Source organism: Populus trichocarpa, chromosome 5 (genome assembly GCF_000002775.5).
Source record: "Populus trichocarpa isolate Nisqually-1 chromosome 5, P.trichocarpa_v4.1, whole genome shotgun sequence".
NCBI classification, from domain to species: domain Eukaryota; kingdom Viridiplantae; phylum Streptophyta; class Magnoliopsida; order Malpighiales; family Salicaceae; genus Populus; species Populus trichocarpa.
The window spans coordinates 9,145,209-9,167,550 of record NC_037289.2 but is presented as its reverse complement, the minus strand read 5'-3'; the positions used below and the strand labels follow the sequence as shown (position 1 = coordinate 9,167,550).

The following is a 22,342-nucleotide window of genomic DNA, read 5'->3' as shown; positions in this document are numbered from 1 at the left end:
GAAACAGAGGTGACCGGCAGAAGAAAAGACAAAAATTGATGCAGAAATCGGGTTAGAGAAACATACCTGAGGGCTGAGGTGACTGGCAGCGAGTGAAAGAAGGATTATCGCAGAAATTGAGGTTCTGGGCTGAAATTGAAATTGATGCCAGAAATGAGAAAACGGCCAAGAATAAAGAAAACAGAGAGTGAAAGAAGGAGATTCAAACCTTTTTTGCAGGGATCAATGGTCAGACGTTCGCTGCTCCTCTGCTCCTCAGCTGAGTTTCAAAGACAAAGAGTAACATTAATTAGGTTTATTGCTTCGTTCTTCTTTTATCTTCAGTCTTCAGCGTTTTGACATTTTAGATGGCAAAAAACGACGTTGTTTAATGACAGTGAAAATAAAAAAAAATTGACCGGGTTTCACCCGGGTTTGGCCGGGTGGACCCGGTCCCGGGTCGACCGGGTTTCCCCGGGCCAATTCTCGAGCGGGTTTTTGCCTCAACCCGGACCGGTCCCAGGCCCGGGTCGACCCGCCGGGCCGGTCCGAGTTTTAAAACTCTGATACAGATATCTTATAACTACGTGAAAAAACTAAAATATATGTTTATGAGCTAGATGGGCAAGTATACTTTCAAGCTAAATAGTAACTAGTTCATCAGCGTGCACACTTTGTCATAGATTGAACCAATTTTTTTTAAAACATAAAGAAACATTGAGAGTGTGGGGATTTTTTTTTTACAATGCTATTAAACCTGAGTAAGCAGCTAAATCTTGAAATTCTTTGACTTGTTTCCTTACATGGCGTGAGTTTTTAACCAAATCATATAAGAGCTAATACAATATGAATTGATTGATGTAATGAGTTTAAAGAAAATTTAAATGACCAATAAAAGCATATATAAACTTATCAAAAAACCAAGAAGATTTTTAAAAAAATATAAACTAAACAATTTTCCGAAAATAAACAAACCCCGTATCTCGCCAGCTCAAATGTGCTGTCCATCTCTTCAGCGACACCTAATTTTCAAACAAGGTAAGAGCTCAACCACGTAAACTAAATCTCAGCCCTTAATCATTCAGCTAACCTACTAATCCTGTCCGTCTATTCTCCCAGAGCCTCTATATAGCCGCACACCCGCCTTACAGCTTTTTCTGCCTTATGAGTTATGAGTTCAGCTCCAGTATTCCCAGATCTACCCTTCATGGATTTCCCTTCGATCTTTTGGATTCCAGGTCCACCTAGATCGCTCTGCGATCTTTATCCTGATATTAGACTTGATAATCGAAGTTCAACACCGTGATTTCACGGTCTGTTATCTTATTTGATCGGAGATCGCTCCTGAGGTATGTATCAGTACTTTTATTGCGTGTTTCTTGGCTAAAGATGATTTAAATTCTGTTTCCGGATTATTGATTAAGCTATTAATTTGATATTGTTTTGTAGATACGGCGGAGCTCTGTTTCAAAAGCTCTAATTCTCGAAGGATATATCCAGTTGGTGTATGAGCAGCAGATGATTCGAGATTTCATTTGAAGGCGGGGGCGATAGAGCAATTACAGAATCTCTGTTGCTTGATGATGTGACCGTGGGCTGTGATGTTGTTGATTGATTAAGGAGCGATGGAAGGAGATAGGGGGTGGAGCTGTGTGGTTTATTTACGAGGATGATGTATAAGATATATATACCGGGACTAAAAGGCCAGGAGGCTGAGAGGTCTTGTTTATTATCTTTGTCATCCGACCTTTGCCATGACAGGTGCGCTTGCATGGCAGGTCACCCATCATCTTAATAAAATTATTATTTTCGTGTTTTTGAGGGGAGATCGCACGGGGAATTGCCCGGGTTCTCTCCTCAGCTGTCTGTGTTCTGCTTTCTCTTACTTCTCTTTGCCTTACGATCCTAGCCTGAGATCACGCGGCCCTTTCACGAGGAACTCCAACTCCAGCTTAGCTACCAGTTCATCAATTGCACAATATTGCAATTTGTGAGGCTGACTCGAAAGGTATTCTCTCACTTATATCTCCAATGCGAATTTCCTTAATTTTTAGTATCAATCAATCAGTCATACTTACATAACTTAGAATCAGTCATTTGCAAGAGATCATGATTGTGACTTGGGTTATTCGTTGCTTACCGGTATTTGTTCCAATCCAATGTTAATGTAGATAATATGGGATCACTAAGAGATTGCGCATCTAAAACTAGTTTCAGCTTTGGAAATTAGCAGTTCTTGAAAAAAAACGCCACACACAACACACATCCTGGAAATTGATTTTAATCTTTTATCGTGATAACTCTAGTCTCCGATCAGGAGTTTTTGCTTGCACCAAGCGTCTGTTCATTCTAACGTCCCACTATAACTATTCATCATTCTTTCCCGACAGTGCAGGTTCATTTCATTTTCAAATGCCTTGAAATGCAAATCATATTATATTTATATCCACTGAAGCAGTCAGATTTGCCATTACAGAGCTAACCTGGGCTTGAGTTTTATTACTAGATCTAGTTTCTCAATTTCTAGCTCTTATGATACTCTGAAATCCCAATTCCTTTCGTAATCAGGTCCTTTTTACAACCATAATTGTAGTTGCAATTATGTATTCGAGAATATTGTGCTCTTGATATCCATGTAAAACCTGTGCTCATGGATGATGCTGGTGTTTTGTACTGTGCAATTGGCTCTGTTGTTTGGTTCTTTGGGTTTTAAGTGATTTAGCCTTCGCATGGTGGTTTGGAGCCGCCTGACTTCCATAACCATGGCCTTCAACTCTCTCAGCTGTGCCAGCTCAGCAGTTCTTCACGACATTCTCAATTGAGCTGTCCTTGCTTCGCCAACGATTTAGGTGATCAAGAAGTTATTCAATGGTATCAAGAAGTTATTCAATGGTTCGCTCCTCTTCCACCTGAAAGAAAAATAAATAACTCTATGATTTTTTCACGCAGTTGCATTAGTTTTGAATTGTTTCATCATTCTGCGTAATTCGTTACGTTATGTTTAATTCTTTGCTGTTTGCCGGGGGAGATGAATTTCATATTGTTAATTCATGGTAGCAGAAGGTTTCTTGTTTTCTCATGTGTTTATGGTATTTCGATATTTGAAGTAATTTATCACTGAACAATTTGAAGTTCTTACTGTTTAAATATGGCCCTTAATTTGGTCTATCAAATATTGTTTGGTTTCATGACTCGGAACCATTTCTAACCAAATTCAAAGCTCATTGATGTTCTTGAAATGGTTCAAATAACGGAACAGAACAAAGACCACGTGGAACCCCGTCCATCATGATTTCTTGAAGAAATGGTATTACAAATTCTTGAAGAAATAGAATAGGCAGAAAAAGACTTTGAAAAATATCATGGCTAGGGGAAAATAGAGCCTGCGGTTTTTTAAAATTTGTCGGTGAAAACTATGATATTTTAAATAATTTGTGAAATAGGCTACAATAAATTTCAAACAGGGGAGAGATTGTGGGTTGCATCGAAGCTTTAATGATAGCTGCTTTGAACATGAGAAAGGTTATTTATTGAAAAGAGTTCTTGAACATCAAGTAAAGTTAGAGACGATGGTCGGTGAAATTCAAACTTGTTTAAAGATGGTGGATGTTTATTTGGCTTTAGGCAGTGTGTGCGGATCATTCGGGATTTTTGTCTCTTCAAGTTATTTTTTTGATCCTGAGGTATGTTTCAATATCGTTCTCTTTTTTAATCTTTTTTTTTTGGAATTTGTAGCAATCTATTTTTATTATTTTTCTAAATATTGTAATTTCTAATTGTGGTTTTTGGAAATGCATGGGAATTGTGATGTATTTTTCAATTTTTTTCGCTTGTATTATTTGAAATGTGCTATTATATATATATATATATATATATATAATAGTTTCCATGAACACAACATGCTTTATAAAAACCTTCTTTATCGAAGGTTACCTTGGCCACCAACTAGTTTACTTTTTATTTTTTTTATCTAAAATTTAAAGGCTGCAACAATATTGTCGAAGTGAGTAAAATCTAAATTGTTGCGGTAATTATGTTGCTGTCATTATTGAGTGGTAGTTATGTTGGTGTTTTTTTTTCCTTGTCATGCCATGACATTTGCTGTAACAGAGAAATGTGTTGTTATTTTTAATAAATTTTTAATTGTGCTATTTTTCCAAATGCGATGTGCTAGTTCTAAAACCATAAGTGTGGGTAGGTTGTTCAAGGGAAAGAATGTACATATGAACATTGCAAGCATTATCTTATTTTTCTTTTCTTTTAATTAGTTTTTTTTTTTTTCAACTTTATTCTTGGATGGTTTTGAATTTATTTTTATAATCTGTTTTGTTTGTTTCTATAACTTGTCTCAACTAAACATACTAGTATTTGATATGTGATTGATACTAGTATTTAATATGTGATTGATACATGATTTTGCAAGTTTTTGTTTTATTATTATGTAATTAAGTAAAATATAGATTAAGAAAATAGAATTATTAAATGACTTAGAGCTTGGGTTTAGATTCAGCATTGAAGCGTTTAGGTTAAGCATTGAAGCTGGAGTTAATATTATTTTGGAAGTTTTTTTTTTTTGAAAAACTAATTCATGTTTTTATTTAACTCAGTAAATTTTAAACTTGATAAGTTGACTGAGTTATGTCGAAAAAAAAAATATCATGAACTTTTTTAAAAACTAAATCATATTTTTTTATAGTCATTTGATTTGTTTTTGGACTCGTCAAGTTGGTTTAGTGTCTTCTAATTAAAAATGCTATTGAAAATGTTTTAAAATAATTTTTTATTTTTTTTTGGTTTTTTAATATTAGCTCATTAAAATCATTGAAAGATTAAAAAAATATTTAAATTGGTACTTCTATGATAATATTTATTCACGCAACAGCATGCACGAATGTGCGTATTACTGGAAATTGTACAACAATTGTCATTGTGTGTGTTAATGCAGAACCATTACTTCATTTTTTTAAACGCTTTGTTTGATTTAGAGTCAATTTTAATGATGCCTCTTAATGAAAAGGTTAAATTTAAGACTTGTGAGGTCGATCCAGTGTGGTTTAATGCAGACAATTTTTTTTATTACTTGCCTGTCCAGTCTTTTTATCAATCTATAAGGTTCTGTTCTGTCTTAAAAAAAAATAAAAAAATCAGGGGTGATGATGGACTTTTAGGTACAATTTTTTTTTTTTTTAAATAGAGAATGATTTCTTATTGTCCCTTATTCGAGTCCATTCTTCTTTGATGTCCACAAGATCTATAAGCTCAAAATGGAAGAGCGCTCGTTATCCCATCATGGGGTTTTGAGAGGTTGGTGGTTCAAATCCACTTAGATTTTATTAATTACCTATTTACTTTAGCTTGATATGTTTGGTAGCTTCTGTGCTTTATTAATGACGTAGACTGGTTGTTTAACACAGTTAATGTAAGAAAAGGCTGTTGAAGTGTATACCTATTTCATTTTACTTTGATATTTTCTTCAAAGTAGATCGAATTCCACCTTCCAAGTTGGACATTTGGAGGGAGATACGCACTCCGTTAGTTTTTGGCCGGATTCATTCTGTGGAGCACGGGCATTGCAAGTTCAAATTGCTCAAGGATGTACATACTTTTGTCCTTGAAATGTATTAGGAAAACTAGCTTGGTGGACTCGAAGCAACTTTGCTAGAGGAAGATCCAATTATTATTTAAAGTGAAATTAATTAACTTTTTTATGTACTAATCTATTTTGTTTTTATTTGTCATAGGTCCATACTATACACTAAATGAACTAGCAATGGGCTTTGGACAACATAAGGTTCGAGCTGCCCAGGGATTGATATGGGTATGGTGACAAAGTCAATGCTTATGTTTTATTTTTTAGGTGTATTAAAATTTTAGTTTGGTGGACTCGGAGTAGAGTTTGCTAAAGAGAGGCTTAATTGTTATTATAGCCTTTGTTAGTAACTTGAAGTAGTTTAGCCTAAAATAAGTAAAACTAGGTAAAAGTAAAACTATTCTTTAATCACAGTAGTTTTACTTATTTTTTTAATGTGTCTTCCTCTTATCATGCAAGGAGTACAACACCCTATCAATCGACTTATTTTCTGGCGCTCTACATTTCTTGCCTCTTTGGGTCCAATTTTCTATAACAGACTATAATATAAGCAAACATATAAACGACATATAGTTATTGTCCTCTGCCTGGTAATATGGGCCAAAAAAAGGAAATACTGTGACCCTTGGATTTATAGATCTAATGAATGGTGGCATTATATTCTAGGTAAAATACTTTGTCTTGTTAACCGCTCATTGAGCCTAAACAAGTCCCATATAACAAAAAGGCTCAGTATGCTAAATTGTGACAAAAAAACGTAGGTGCATCACTAGCAAATGGTTGTATTAGAGGGTGTAACCCTTCCAAGAAAAGATACATGGTTGGTCTGTAAAGAAGGGGAATGTGTGGTTGGTCTGCCAAGAGGCAAGGTTGGTCCAAATAGGTTAATAAGCGGTAAGGTCATTCTGACATCCAGTGAAGAAATGAGGTTAGTCTAAACATTTATTACATAGGTGAGGTTTGGCATCCCATTAAGAGGTGAGGTAAGGTATGTCAAGTTTAGGCATCATCAATTTAGGGACACATCTCTCATTAATTGTTTAATTCAAAGTAGCTAATTTGGTCAGAGAAACATGTTAAAAAGTGATTTAGAAATTATTAATAACTAGGGGGATGCACCTCTGGTTTTAAAATGAGGTTCACTTGGTTTGAGATAATATGACTTTCTTATACGTGTGATTTGAGATTTGAGTAGACCATGGCCTTGGAGATGCGAGTCACCAAGTTTGAACTATCTGGACATATTGATAAGTCAATGCTTTCTGAATTGATTATAAAGGAATGTTACCTTTATATTTAGGCAATACGGGTGGCCTGTATAATTAGGTAAGGTGGTTTTTTATAGACTGTTTAGTTATTGTGTTAGAAATACATGTTACATTAGCCTATATAAATGTGTCTTTCTTGTTATGTTTGGGCTAGGTTGTCCCTCGATGTCAGTTTTAAAGATTATTATATTTGAGACAGGTGTTGTCTTATCTTGAATTGAGAATGAAGAACACATTATACTTGGGTAAATGTGTTCTTTCGTCCTGATTGTAAATTCATATAGAGTAAATACTAATTGATGGATATTTTATAGAGATCATCTTTGACAATTAACATGGATGTTTTCCATGGAGACTTTTAGTGGAGATTTATCATGAAGTTATCCTGTGAAGATTTTATGGATATTTATTATGGAGGTTTTTATAAAGATTTATCATGAAGTTCTCATGTGAAGTTTTTCATGGAGATTATGTAGGGAGATTATCATATATAAATGGTTCTGTATTTAGGATGGAAAAAAACTTTGCTCTCGGGTAACGTCACCTTGTACACGAGGGTGGAAAATGCTTTGAGCTTAGGCGAGGTTGTCCTTGTACCTGAAATGAATTTTTTAATAGATATTGTATTGCACCTAAATAGAGAAGAGAGGCTTTAGCACCAAGTAAAGAAAAGAAGTTTTTGCCCATGATAGAGAATCTCGTGGAGAACATGCCATGACAAGTACTCTATGAAGATCATTGTACAAAGACTATTTTATGAATATTATGCGTAGGGATTTACTATAGAGGTCATCGTATGATGACTATTTCATAAAGAAAATTTCATGATAAATACACTTGTAAAAAATTTCATAAAAAGCACTCATTGAGGTAGCTTATTAAAGAATAAAATAAGAAGATAATTCTATGAAAACAATTCTATCTGTTTTATACCTTAATATCGTTTTTCATAATCTGTTTCATCTTTATAAGGGTCTTATCAGAAAACAAATATAACTTCATCCACAAGGTTAGATCATGGACCCCATTGGCTTTAGTGGTGACTAGTTCTAAAAAGCTTTCTATCTTCTAACATTTCTTCACTTAATCTTTTCAAGTATGCTATAATGCCCACATTACTTTTCTAGGTGATGGTGACTAACTTAGTATAGCTTTGCTTAGCTAGGATACTCATGTTAAAATAGGTTATGAGCTTTGAATATATATCCTCGAAACTAAAAATAGATCCAGGATCTAAATGGTGATATTGTATCTGGGCTAACCTTTAAAATGTGGTTGGAAAATATTACACATGCCATTCGTGTCTTGTATGATCAATTCTAGATTGTTATGCATGTTTTGTGCATCATAGCCCTTTAAGTTCTTTTTTTGTTGTGATGAAGCCTTTAAAAAATGAGTTTTTAGCACCTGTTTGGCTAATATTAAAACCTTTACCTGGTGGAGGCTATACACCTCCATATTAGATGGCCCATATAACCACAAATCCAGCTTCTCTTCAGGCTCTTTGTTTTTTTTGTTCAGTATACGAGAGGATGTCCTTAATAAGAAGTGATAATAGTGACTACTTTTATAACTACAATTATATGTTTGTTTGTCTTTTGTGTTTTTCTGATCATGCTTGAAGTATCCACATGAAGAGCATTTTTTTTTTTATGATAAAAACATATTTATAAGGGTTATAGGAGTTGTGGTTCTTTTTACTTACACATTATTTTAACTTACTTTTATCTTAAAATAAAGTTGTTTTTTTTTTTTTATCTTAGATTACTTTATCATTTTCAAGAATTAAAGAACATGCATGATAAAAAAAAAATTATAGCCTTTATCACATAATTGACTAATGCTAAGCAAATAATGCTTTAAACTATAAACAAGAAAAAAATTAAATGGAAGGAGAAGATTTACCTCCAATATTGTTAACTCTGATTATTTTGCCTTTTAAGGTATCTCCAAAAGTGACATCTCCTCCATTTATTATAGTAATGCTTGAGAATGATGAGTAATCTTTAGTCATATGTATTGAGCAAGTGCTATCTAAAAACCATTAATCATACTCCCTTGATTCCTACACATAAAAAACAAGTTGAGGTTTTTGGTGCCTTATGTGAATTTTGTTAAGGTCATATTTATTTTGTCTATGTTTTCTTTTAAAGATTTATTTTTATCTTAAGTTGATTTATCTTATTACTATCATAAATCACAATGCAAGCTTTCTTTTCTAAAGTTTCTTTCTCTACAAGTAAGCATACATATTTGTTTTTACAATAACTATATTTTGAATCTAATTTCTTAAATTCATCATATAATGACTTAAGTGTATCTTGCAACTCATTAGAAGTAGGGCGAGATTCATCATCTAAAGATTGTACCTCATTTTCACTTTTGATTTCCATAAAACACATGTTTGCCACATGTTCTTTTTCACCACTTGAGTTTGAATCTAAATCATCACTTCAAGTGGCTTTCATTTCCTTTTTGTGATGATGAATCTTCTTCTTGTTTTGAAGAATTGGACAATTTATTTTGATATGCCTTGTTTTGTTGTATTTGTAGCATCTTAGAAGTTCCCTGCTTGAATCTTCCTTGTTCCCATCTTTTTGAAGTTTGAGAATATTTTATTACCTTGCTTCTTTCTTAGAAAGCTCTGGAATTTCTTTGTAATTAGGGCAATACCCTATTTAATGCCTTCATGATCTTCTTCTTCATCATTATTATTATAATTATCATTATCATCATTTTTAATATGATGAATGATTTTGAATGTCAAATTTTTCTTTGGCTAATCTTCTTGTTCTTGTTTCACCATAGTAATCTCATGAGTTATTAAAGAACTAATGAGCTCCTTTAATAGAAGTTTGGTGAGATCTTTGCTTCTCGAATTGTCGTTACCTTAGCTTCCCAAGTTTTTGGTGAGACCTAAGAATTTTGCTTACAATTCCCGTATTAATATATGTCCTACAAAGTGCATCTAGACTATTAATTATGGTAGTCATTCTAGTAAACATGGTAGTTATAGACTCACTAGGAAGCATTTTAAACAATTCATATTCGAGAACTAACAAGTCGATTTTAAACTCTTTGACTTGATTAGTTCCTTTATAAGTTACTTCTAAAGTATGTCATATATCTCTAGCATTTTTACATGATGTAATTCTATTGAATTCACTTGGTAAATATAAAAGTTGATTTGTTGTGAAAAGATTTAGACAACAAGAATGTTTGAATTATTTTGATACATATTCACCTATACCAAGAATAACTTTTATATTAATATTAATAGACATTACAACTATTAACAAGGTTAAAATACATCAAATAGATGTAAAAACAACTTTATTAAATTGTAATCTAGATGAAGATGTCTATATGGGACAACTTGAGGGGTTTGTTGTTAATGAACAATAAAAAAAAATCTATAAGCTAGTCAGATCTTTATATGGTCTGAAATAAGCTATGAGTAACTTTACTAATAATATGAATTACACAATAATTGATATTGTTTACTTGGTTAGCAAAATGAGTATCTTTACTAATAATCCGAGTATAGATCATTAGATAGAAATAAAAAATGGTATTTAAATATTTAAGGTACACCTTAGACTATGGACTATACTATCTACCTAATAGTACTAGAAGGGTATAATAATACTATTTGGATATTTGATTTTAAGTATTCAAAATCCATTAATGGATATGTTTTTATAATTGGGGAAACAGTTGTATCATGAAAATTCTCTAAGCTGATATGTATCGCAAAAACCATGATTGAATTAAAGTTTATTGCTCTTGATAAAGCTAAAGAGGAAGCCAAATGATTTAAGATTTTTTTTAGGATATTCTATAATGGGTTAAACCAGTGCCAACAATTTATATCCATTGTGATAGTGAATCTATAATTGAAAGGCCACAAAGTAGTATGTATAAATGAAAGTTTAAACATATACATTATAGGCATAATATTGTTAAATATTTTCTCTCAAATAGAATTGCTTCCATTAACTATGTAAAGTCAAAGAAAAATATTATGGATTCACTAACTGAAGGTTTATCGAGAGAGTTTGTGTATAATTCATTGATACAAATTCGTTTAAAGCCTTTAAAGATGAAAGAGTATAATGATGGTAACCATACATAGTTGACTGGAGATCTTAAGATATTCAAATAAAAAACTAAGTCATATAATATTTTCAATATCACTTAGAAATTATTATTTTTTGCCTATTCATATGATGAAAATGGTGTTAGCTGTAACATTATAAAGGATAAGTTGTGCTTTTAATGATTTTAATATCTTGACATACCAATTAGACTACAACATAATAATTTTAATAAAAAATATAGCAAAAAGGTGGCTATTTCTTTAAGAATTTTAAAAAGGGTTAAATTCTTTAAAGCACCTATGAAACCAAAAGTTGTTTAGGATTAAAATGAACACAACAATGAATACCTAAAGAATCTCCAAGTGGAGAATTACGTGAGTATTATTGTCTTGGTTTGTATAAAAAATTAAATAGTTCAAAACATCGTGTTCACTATTTAGCATGTAAATCCGATAATATTTCACTAAAGAAGGTTCAAAACAAAAGGTTATCTCTTCTGATATAGTGACATACCAAATTAGTATTTATCTATAAATTATTTGAGTCTTCGTACTGATCAAAATTTTTTTATTCATATGGGGGGATTGTTGGAATTGATTTATAAAACATATAATGGACCTTTTAAAGGCCAAATCATATGTGAGATCCACTCACATTTAAGGTTAAAACCATGTTGCATTTTGTAATACAACATGAGTATTTTAACATTGAGATATTAACATGTTTTAAAATCTAATTAAAGATGAATAAGAAATTGTTCTAAAAGAACCTTTGGATAACAAAAATCTTAACTAAAATTGCTTTGTTGATTGGACAATGTGCTATGGGCTTATGAGTTTGGGCTTGAATTTAGTTAAAGAAAAATATTTGTTATTAAGTCCATATTTGATCAGTAATTTCTTTTAGTCTCTAAAATATCTTAATACATAAACCAATACATTAATAATATAATGAGAATGAATGCTATTATGAGTAATTCATGAACTATGAACATTCATCATAGTTAATAAAAAAATTATTAATTATAAAGATTAATTAATTATGAGCATTAATGTTTTTGTTTCCAAGTCCTATAAATAGGTGTATTGGATGAGTGAGAAAAAATCTAAAAAATTTCTCGAGTTATTTTATCTCTTTGTTGTTGTTTTTTTCAAAGACTTGTTCTTCTATTCTTTCTTTTTACTTTAAAACTTATATTCAGTCTTTGTAGAGAGAAATTGAGTATTATTGCTTTGAGTTTGCTGGACTTTATTTAAGAGTGCATTTAAATAAAAAGGAGTTGTTTGAATCTTTGGAGGTTTATTGAATAAAGTCGTTGTGAACCAAATGAGAAACAATAAAGTCTTAAGAATAAATAATTAATTACTAAAACTGACAAAAATTCAAATTGAATATCTTCTAAGGACTTTAATAAGTACTCTAAACTAGTTTTGTTTAAGTATAATTTTAATATTTGTTTAGGTTGCATACTAGGAATGTTTTTCTTTTTTCTTTTTGCAAGTTTATATACTTGCATAATGTACATGCTATATTTTTATAATGATTGCATGATTATCATGGTTTTTTTTTTAATGTTTGCATGATTATAAACTAAACATAATTTTCTTACTTGTCTAATCTTCACTTATGAATTTTTTGAACAACACAAGAGACTAATCTTGATTATCTCTAAAGATAATTCTCATTTGACCAGTCTTGTTTAATGGTTCTCAGTAACATTAACATTGCACCTAATTTTACTATTAGGAAGAGGATACCATCAAGCACAAGAATTAGAAATGAGTAAAATATCATCTTTGATTCTCTTGTATCAAATTTCATAGATTAAAAGGGAGCCCCAAGAAAGCCTAAGAAAGGAAAAGGAAGAATTTTTTTGCAAGTTTCTGTCATACTTTTTTTTTTCCAACTACTAGGTTCTTGATTTCTACCTATATAGAAAGGCAAGCAAAAAACACTTAGCATGAAGGGTTAAAACTAATTAGATCTAATACTTTCACTATTCAGATTTGATAAAAATAAATAAATCAATCAATCAAACAAATCGATATAAAGATTAAAGAGAAAGGGAAAAAAAATCATAGAATAAAAAAGCCAACAAAGCTGGCAAAAAAGTAAAAAAAATAACATTGTTTTAGAGAACACTTGTTTACTGGTCTATATTATGTTGCAAATCGGATCAAGATGTTTTTGAACATAAACAAAAATCACAGGTAACAAGGAATTATTTGATGTTGTTATTAAATCCGATCAAATGGGTCAATATTAAAATCTTATAATCTGACTTTTTGCTTAGCCCGAGTTCAAAATTAACCTACATAAGAGTTTTCCTGACGTGATCTAGTCGACTTGATTGACCTGAAAACAACTTAGACAACCAATAAAAAGCTTGGTTTAGCTTAAAAAAAACTGAAGATGGTGTTTTTTTTTTAATATTATTGGATCGACTTGGACTTCTCTGTTTAATCCGTCAAACCTGCAACCTAGATCGTAAACGCCACTGAGTTTAAGAACTTCATTTTTTTAACTATTTTTTACTTAATGAAATGACAACAAAAATAGACATTCACACGTTTGAGCACCAATCAAATTTCGTTTGTTTGAGACTGTGGTAACCTCATATATAACAAATCGAAACAAATTATAAAAACTAATTAAAAATCAACCAAATATTGAAGGATGAAATTAAAAAAAAAAGATAAAAAAAGGATTCAATCGAAGAAAAAAAAAGGTGAAATTTTTAAAAGAACAAAAAAGAACCAACTGCTTAACTAATTATAAGAACAGTAAAGGAGCTAGGAAACCAGCTCTTTTAGTTATAAGTATAAATTGAAATGATTTAAAAAAAAAAACTTTTAATTTTGAATTAATATTTAAAAGTTTTTTTTAGTAAAAATGTATTCATACATTTTAGAAATATGTTTGATGAAAGAAATTAAAAAAAAAAGAATTGAAGAAGAAAGATAGTATAAATCAATGTTGATAAATCAAAAGTTAAAAGAATCACTTGACGAAAGCAAATCAAAACTTAATTTTATTTAAGTCAAACCATTTCTATTCAAATATATTCATCACTTATCTTGGATTAAAAATAAGTTAAAAAATAACTTAAGTTGGACCAAACAAACCTTATTCATCATATGACATAACAGCGAAATACTAGAAGGTCTCTTTCTAAGAAAAATAAACTTATTCATAACAAACTATAAAAAAAAATGCCAACACAACAATGCCATGTCATTTATAAATCTATTCTTTTAGAGGGGTTAAAATGAATATAAGTATAATATTACAAGGGTAATTTTAAGTAAATAGTCATACGTGCCCCCACATAAGTTTCGCTTTTATAATCAGCCGGTTGAATTTTATAAAATATGTTGAATGATGAACCTTCCCTCCATAACTCACAAACAAAAAAGACACCAGGAAAGCCGAAGAGGGTATTTGAGAAAATAACATAAGTTTTTTTTTTTATTTTAAAATATATTAAAATAATTTTTTTTTATATAGTACATCAAAATAATTTAAAAAAAATAAAAAAATATTTTTTAATAAAAAAAACATTTTTAATGTCTTACCAAAAATCCCAAGACAGGCCGACAGGGAGGATCTTTTATCTGCATGTCACTTGGTCAAATATTGTTACCGTGTTAATTTCAGTGATGTGCGTAGGCAGGCAGCAAAAATAAAGAATTTTCAGCGGATCTGCTTTGCTTCAAACAGGACATGTGGAAAGAAATCCTATGGGGTCTTTGGTCGTCGGCTTATTCAAAATCGCCGGCCAAGAAAGTGAACCACAGAGACCTCTAAACTCTGATTAATTCTCACGCCCTCTTGACCCACCGAGACACCAGAACCACATATGCATGGTCAAGATCGTTTCCATTGGTACACTTGTACGTACGTGAACGAAAATAATTAACAAATTAAGTATCTTTCGATTGGCTGCTATTATATTGGCTACAAAATAATTATTGGATGGTACAAAATGAATTTCCAAAACACTTCTATTTCTAAAATGTAGGATATTTCCTGTTAGGGTTAGAAAATAAATCTTTTTACACATCAATTTTACAAATATGTGGCACTTATATATATGTTTTTTTTCATAATTTACATTAATATTTAGTCTATTAGGATTAGAGAAAAATATATCTTTATACATAAATTTTACAAATAAAAAAGCACACCTTTTTTTCGTTCTTACCAGCTCTCGGCCCGTGCTCCATCATTGATACATATGTTTGTGTGTAAAAAGCGATGTCGAGGCGCTGCTTGCATGTTTTAAAAAAATAAAAAAAATGAAACAACTCAAGTTATATGCCTAATTGAGTTGAATAAAATCTATTTTAATGAGTTGATAAAAAAATTGATAATGATAATAAACGAACAAAACTTTTTAAAAATTTGACCACAATAACATTGGAAAAAAACTTATGAAAAAATGTTATTGGATTAAAAAAAAAACAAAAATAGCTGGCTCGAGTAAATTTAAGGTTACTTTATAAACATGAAACCTATATATTAAGAGGCGAGCCAACTCAGTTTAACCAGTAAAATTTATGGTCAAAATAATAAGATTAGGATAACTCGACATGTCATCATTTAAAATACGACCAGAAGATTTGACAAAAAAAAAATTGTAACCAATATAAATGTTTAGTATAAAAAAATTGATTGAACAACGTATGCATATATATATAATAAAGTGATAACAATATTGTAAACTATATATGTAATTATGTTAGAAGTGTTTTAGATATTATTATGCTTGTCGACTTGTCATGTGATATTTTTTTAGAAATGAAGAAAAGACTAAATTATTAAAGATAAGAATTAAAATATTAATAGAAGTTAAAAATAAAAAAATCATTAATGTTTGAATATTTAAATAACTATTACTTTAAAGCTTTAAAAATATTTATTAGTATCTAATATTTTAAAATAATTTGTTATATATTATTCATTGACTCATTCAAGTCCAAAAAAAAAAAAAAAAATCCAATCACTTGCACAATGACACGTTGGGATGTTAACTCATATTCTTCAACATTCATGTGAATAATAAAGGAGGATGTTTTTGATTTTTTTTTTTAAAAAATTATTGTTTAATATTTGTTTAATTTTAAATTTATCTTTATAAATTATTTTGGTTTATTTTCTACAATGTTATTGCAATATCAAACAAACATCCCAATATTTAATTTGTGTTCGGTTTGTTCTTGATTTTACAAATATCTATTTTTGTTATCATATAATTAAGTAAAAAATAGTTTTTTTTAAAAAAAACAAAGTTCTTAAAACTAGTGGAATCCATAACCTGAATCATAGATTTAACGGGTTAAGTCGTGAAACCTGAGTTGATTCAATATATTATTGTTTTAATATTAAAAAATAAAAGTCATCTTGATTTATTTTTTAAGAAAATGTCAAACCACGCTTTTTACAAGTTATCTAGATTATTTTGGGACCCATCAAGTTGATTAGGTTATATCGAGACAATTCATACATAATTTAATTTTAACCTAGACTAGGTAAGCTGTCAGATTGGGAGATTTTAAGAATGATCTACTGGATTGAGTTTAATAATAATACTAAATAATTTCATGCAGCTCGAACATCCTTTTTTCCTTCAATATTTTTTTAGCTCGAGCGTAGCGTAACCAACCCGTAAACCAGTAACTACTAATTTACCTAGAGAAAGAAAGAAAGAAAGAAAATCAACACAGCTCAAGCGTGGTTTGATGCGGTATCAGTATTCGTTGCTTTCAGAAGGACAATAATTTTATTGACAAAATAGTATGAAAGGCATGCTTATAAAAATATATGGTCGAAATCTCTTCGAATTTCCATATGAATGGCACAAAATTCGGGTCAAGTAGAGACCGCATAATTAATATATGGGCCAATTATTGTTTTCCGTTGTGAGGTTCTGATCGGAACTGACCTCAATCTTGAAAGGTATTTCTTTCCTTCAAAATGTGTTAAAGTTAATTGCCCCAATTGACCGTCATGTAGCTAGCTGTCAAGAAAGAATTTGAGCACAAATTGACTGCCAATAGGAGAACCCCTCGCGCCCTGCTTGGAATTCTTATAGGTTTAGAATTTCTTTTTTTTCCAACTTTTCTCCCATAATCCGCTACTTGTACTCGAATATATCTAGGTAGTCTTTAAAATTCTAATAATGATTTTTTAAAAATTTATTTTTAATTTATACACATTAAAATAATTCAAAATCATAAATAAGATTCAAAAATATTTTTTAAATCGTAAAAACAAATACATTTTAAAAAATTAATCATTCTTGTATAAGAGTGTTGTTTTGACAAAAAAACAAATACAAAAATAAAAATAACAATTAAAATATATTTAGATTTCTCGTTTGAAAATATATTTTTTCCATGAATAATATATTTAAATCTATATAAATATTCAATTCCAGATATGGTGATGAAATATTAGGATGATTGGATGAATAAGTAGTAATTAATGAAATATATTCATGCAATTGAAATTATTAAACTAATGATTTGTGGTGGATCTTATTCTTAATTTGAGTCGAGTTTTAATTTAAATAATATAAAAAATAATCTTAGATTAATTTATTCAACTTAGCAAGTTAAATTATTATTCCATTTAAACTTGATTTGATTTCTTTAAAAATAATTAAAATAATATTGTATTAAATTTAGTTTGATCCAAATTATCTTGTATCAATTTATCTATTCCATTTAAACTTGATTTAATTTTTTTAAAAATAATTAAAATAATACTGTATTAAATTTAGTTTGATCCAAATTATCTTCTATCAATTTATCTAATTTATAATCTATGTTTTGAATTGGGTGATGGATAGAGCCTAGTTTAATATTTTTTTTTAAAAAAAACTGGTTTAATAATTTTTTTGTTAAAAAAGAAGAAGAAAAAAGTCCGGCTTCCTCTCGGAAGATAGTAGAAAATGTGTTTCCACAGCAGAAGGTCCCTTCCTCGCTGCCTTCCAAAAGAATACCAAGTCATGTCTAGTGGCTGTTGGCTCTTGTGCTATTCCTACTATAAAATTGGAAATATCTAATTCCACTGAACAAATCTCCCTCTCTTTCCCTTTCTTGCGTGCTATACCTTTTACTCACGAGGACCATTACCTAAACATAAAAGTCACACCTTCATTGCCTTCTCCGCAGAACCCGAGTCGTTTTCCTTTGCCTGAAACAGTGGCTTTTTAACAAGCTCACCAGTACAGAAACTGAGAGACCTCTATTTGTTTTTCTTCATCATTCACCAGGTTTGTTAAAGTCTGCATTTCATGAACAAGTGGCTTTTTGTTCACTTCGGGTTTGTTGTGTATGAATTTGGTGGAGATATGTTGCTCTTGAAAGGCTGTATTTGTGGTCTTTTTTTGTTGTTTTCTATGTGATATGGAGCTCAAGATTCTAGCTTTTTTCGGGAATGATTAGGTTATTTGAGATCTGCTGAATTATTCTTTGGTGGGATTTCCATGTTTTGATTAGTCATTGAGTTTGGTTGAGTTTTAGGTTGTACATTCTGTGCTTGATAATTCCTAAGATTGCCTGTGAAGTTTAGATGTTTGGATATGCTGGACTGTCAAATAATTCAGAGTTTTTGGTTCAAGGAACTGAAGTAATCTGAAATCTCTTTGTGTTTATGTTAACACTTATGTTTAGAAAAGGTTTGGCTGGATTGGGGGGTCAGCCATCGTGTAGTCTTAGTGATCAGTTTTTGATTGAGTCATGGATTTTGTTCTCCCTTTGTTTTGCTGATAGATAAAATAGATCAATACACCGCTAACAATTTTTTACGAGTAGGATAAAAATAAACAGAAGAAAAAGAAGTTTTGACCAAAGATTTCTGTCTTGCCTGCCATTAATTAGATTGTGTGTGGTGGAATACAGCCTATTGTTCATGAAAGTCTTTTTGATGTCAAGTTTAATTTTTATGTATCAAATAAAGAAAAAATATTCAATATTGTTGGCCTGCCTATGAGTTTGCTACAAATCCTGCACTTTTTAGGTGTTGGTTGTCTTTCCATTGCACTTATGGCCTTTCAGTGGTTTTTTATTCGGCGTGCCTAATTGATTATGATAGAGGCCATTATTTCTGCTGCAAAATAGACTGGCTGGTAATAATTTTCCTTAACAAAACTTTTCTGTTGAAGATTACTTACCATAGGTTGAACTCTGTTGGCAGTCAACATGTTTCGAAGAAAGCAGTCTCAGAATCATCAGGAGAATGGCATTGAAGAACAAGAAGCGAAGGTAGTGTCAACGTCTGCAGACATTTAAGTAGAAAGCTTTGTTTTTGTTTCACCCTGTAATTGTCATCTCATCAAGAAATGAATTTATAAATTTGCAATCATTCCAAAGCAAAGTTTAGAGGACAACAAAGGAGAAACACATTTCACACGTGGTTTTGTCTGAACTAGATAAGATTTCCGAGTGATTTTAAGACAGATGCTGAAAACTTTATCTGCAAGCAGGTCAGTGAACTCAGGGCTGCCCTCGGACCTCTTTCTGGTAGAAGTCTGAAGTACTGCACTGATGCATGCCTGAGGAGATATTTAATAGCACGGAACTGGAATGTTGACAAGGCAAAGAAAATGCTGGAAGAGACACTCAAGTGGAGAGCAACTTACAAGCCTGAAGAAATCTGTTGGGTGTGCTTTATTGCCTACATATTTTAATAATTTCTATAATGTTTTTCCATTCTTTATACGTTCGATACTTCATTTTATGATATCATTTTCATTCCATTAGATCAATTGAATCCCTTGCTATTGTGCAGCATGAAGTAGCTCATGAAGGTGAGACGGGTAAAGTCTCCAGAGCAGATTTTCATGACCGCTCTGGGAGGACTGTGCTCATATTGAGGCCAGGAAAGCAGGTTTGTTCAAGGATTTTACCTTTTATCTTTATTGATGTCTTCTTATTGGCCTTTTTCCCCATTAAGAAAGTTTCCGTGACATATCATAGATTGACCTTCGACTTTTTCTTTCATTTTGGCAGAACACAACATGTGCAGAAGACAATATCCGCCATTTGGTTTATCTTATAGAGAACAGTATTCTTAACCTTGCTGACGGTCAAGAACAAATGTCATGGTTGATAGACTTCACTGGATGGGGTTTGAGCGTCAAGGTCCCCATCAAAACTGCTCGTGATTGCATCAATATCTTACAGAACCACTACCCTGAGAGACTTGCTGTTGCACTTCTTTACAACCCGCCTAGAATTTTTGAAGCTTTTTGGAAGGTGCGTTATGCTTCCTAATGTCCATTGCAGTCCATTTGATATTTGAACTGACCAAAAACTCAGGCAAAATCTTATAATAGGTTGTTCGCCCTTTAGGACTGGGCATGTCTTCTAGATATATTTCTTAGGTAGATTTGAAAATTCGTCATAGACTAGAGTTTTTTCAATTGTATGATGACATAAGTGCTACATTTATATTGCTTGAGAATTCTGACACCTTTATCTTTCGTATGGTGAACCTTGTATTAATTACTTCATTTCGATAGGTCGTCAAGTACTTCCTAGATCCATTAACTTTCCAGAAGGTGAAGTTTGTTTACCCAAAAAAAGAAGATAGTGTGGAGCTCATGAAGTCTTTCTTTGATGTTGATAACCTTCCAAACGAGTTTGGGGGAAAAGCCACTCTGAATTACGACCATGAGGAGTTCTCAAGACTGATGTCCCAGGATGATGTAAAAACAGCCAAGTTCTGGGGATTAGATGAAAAGCCAAGCCACATTGCTAACGGTCATTCAGGTGCTCAGGTGGCACCAGAGCCGACACCTCTTGCTCTGCCAGCTTGCTAAGTCTGGCTTATGCTTGGACAGGTAGACAATATACTAAAGACATGGACACTGTAGCCCGGATACAAACTTTATTACCAGATCCCAGAATGGAACTTGAAAAAACGTTGAGTGAATAAGCATCAATTTGTTAAGCTAATTGTTATTTCTAACTATTAAAAATAATAGACATCCTCTGCCTCTTCTTCTCCTTTTATCCTCGTGTTCCCCCACCTCATTGCTCTAAACCAGAAAAGAAACAAGGATACTGTTAATGAATTAAAACTATCCTTTATCACTATACTTCTTCCCAGTGGATTTTCTCTCGTCGATAATATGAAATTGTTACACCTCCACTGCCTTGTGATCTAAAATTAGGCAGCATCGAGGGTGCAAGATTTTTTCTGTAACAACAACTTAGATTGGAGGGAGATGCAGCCACCTTCACAAAACAATCTTTTGTTCTACCTTGGTAAAGGCATGTTGCTAAGAGGTGTTGTTTTCACGAATAGGCACAAGAAATGTCAGCTGGAACTAGGTCATCTTTCAGAAACCAGCTTGACTGTGTGATGAAGGAAGCCGTAGGTGATTACAATCTTAATGACCAAACAAACCAGGACAAAGTTATGCCTGCTCATGTTTCTCCGAGTAAATGAGCACAATCATACCAAAATGCTGCCAAAACTTTCCTACCTCTTAACGAGACGGAAGTGATCGGAGCTTTGCTTAATTGACCGAGTGCAGAGATTGCTTGGAAGATTAGTACTGCTCTGTATCTCAGCTGACAGAGAGCTATCAAAAAATCCTTCCACGGTATTAAATTGCTAGCTTTCCATTCAGAAGCCATGACTGCGAAGTTGGAATGGGAACCAACTTTACAGACACCCAACAGACCTGAGCCCCAAGTGGCGTACATGCCAAAAGACAGCCGATTACTTCACCTGAATTGCCCATGTGGCTAGCATACCTTAACCAGGAGCCAATATTACAGTCATGAGCTCGGGTTCAACTGATTCTAGTCGAGTTAAATTTTTCTTCAATATAAAAAATATTTAAATATTGTTAATGTTTTTTATTTAATGAAAAAAAAATATTAAATTATATGAAGGTTTACTTTATATAACTCGATTGACTTTACTGGTATAAAAATAACTCATACAACCCATGAAAATAATATTTGACTAAACAAAATTTCAAAATTATATCTTTTTTTAATATTAAAATAACAAAATATTGGATTGACCTGGGACAACCCGGGTTAACGTGTCAAATTCATGACACAGTTTATGAGATTATGATAACCCTATAAAAAACAAATCAAAACAAATTACGAATTCAAATCCCCAACCAGCCCAACATTAAAGGATGAGATTAATAAAGAAATCAATTAAAAAAGAACATAAAAAACAACACGGGTCAATCTACCAAACTTATGACCTGGGTCATCAGACCAAAATGACCTTATAAAAAAATAAAAAAATGATTTGATTTAACCTAGGTTAACCTTTCGAATCTGCGACTTTGGTCTCGAAACTGAGATAACCTCGTAAAGAGAAAGTCAAAACAAATTATAAAGCTCGATTCTCAATCACTCATGTCG

General features: G+C 31.6%; 1 protein-coding gene and 1 long non-coding RNA gene across 5 annotated transcripts; both read left to right on the top strand.

The window, feature by feature from the left end:
* The first annotated feature begins 1,122 nt into the window (after positions 1-1,122).
* Positions 1,123-6,070, top strand: LOC18099281 (uncharacterized). Of its 2 annotated transcripts, none has more exons than XR_002981866.2 (3): positions 1,123-1,328; positions 1,429-5,283; positions 5,721-6,070. It is a non-coding gene; the product is annotated as an uncharacterized LOC18099281 (long non-coding RNA). The 2 variants fall into 2 exon arrangements; XR_002981862.2 differs by having other exon boundaries at positions 1,429-5,574.
* Positions 6,071-17,950: 11,880 nt separating this feature from the next.
* Positions 17,951-20,959, top strand: LOC18099279 (uncharacterized). Of its 3 annotated transcripts, none has more exons than XM_024600362.2 (6): positions 17,951-18,216; positions 19,122-19,207; positions 19,429-19,605; positions 19,734-19,832; positions 19,955-20,200; positions 20,467-20,959. In XM_024600362.2, the coding sequence occupies exons 2-6, from the start codon at positions 19,145-19,147 to the stop codon at positions 20,764-20,766; spliced, it is 885 nt and encodes a 294-aa protein (XP_024456130.1). In that variant the 5' UTR covers positions 17,951-18,216; positions 19,122-19,144; the 3' UTR covers positions 20,767-20,959. The 3 variants fall into 3 exon arrangements, with proteins under 3 accessions (XP_024456130.1, XP_024456131.1, XP_006383197.1); XM_024600363.2 differs by having other exon boundaries at positions 19,108-19,207; XM_006383135.3 differs by having other exon boundaries at positions 17,952-18,216; positions 19,140-19,207.
* Positions 20,960-22,342: the final 1,383 nt, after the last annotated feature.

Excerpts from the sequence above, each read along its gene's own strand:
- LOC18099279 (XM_024600362.2), top strand. The coding sequence starts at position 19,145 with ATGTTTCGAAGAAAGCAGTCTCAGAATCATCAGGAGAATGGCATTGAA. Across the intron at positions 19,208-19,428 it reads TTGAAGAACAAGAAGCGAAG|GTCAGTGAACTCAGGGCTGC; the intron begins GTAGTGTCAACG and ends ATCTGCAAGCAG. Across the intron at positions 19,833-19,954 it reads TATTGAGGCCAGGAAAGCAG|AACACAACATGTGCAGAAGA; the intron begins GTTTGTTCAAGG and ends TCATTTTGGCAG.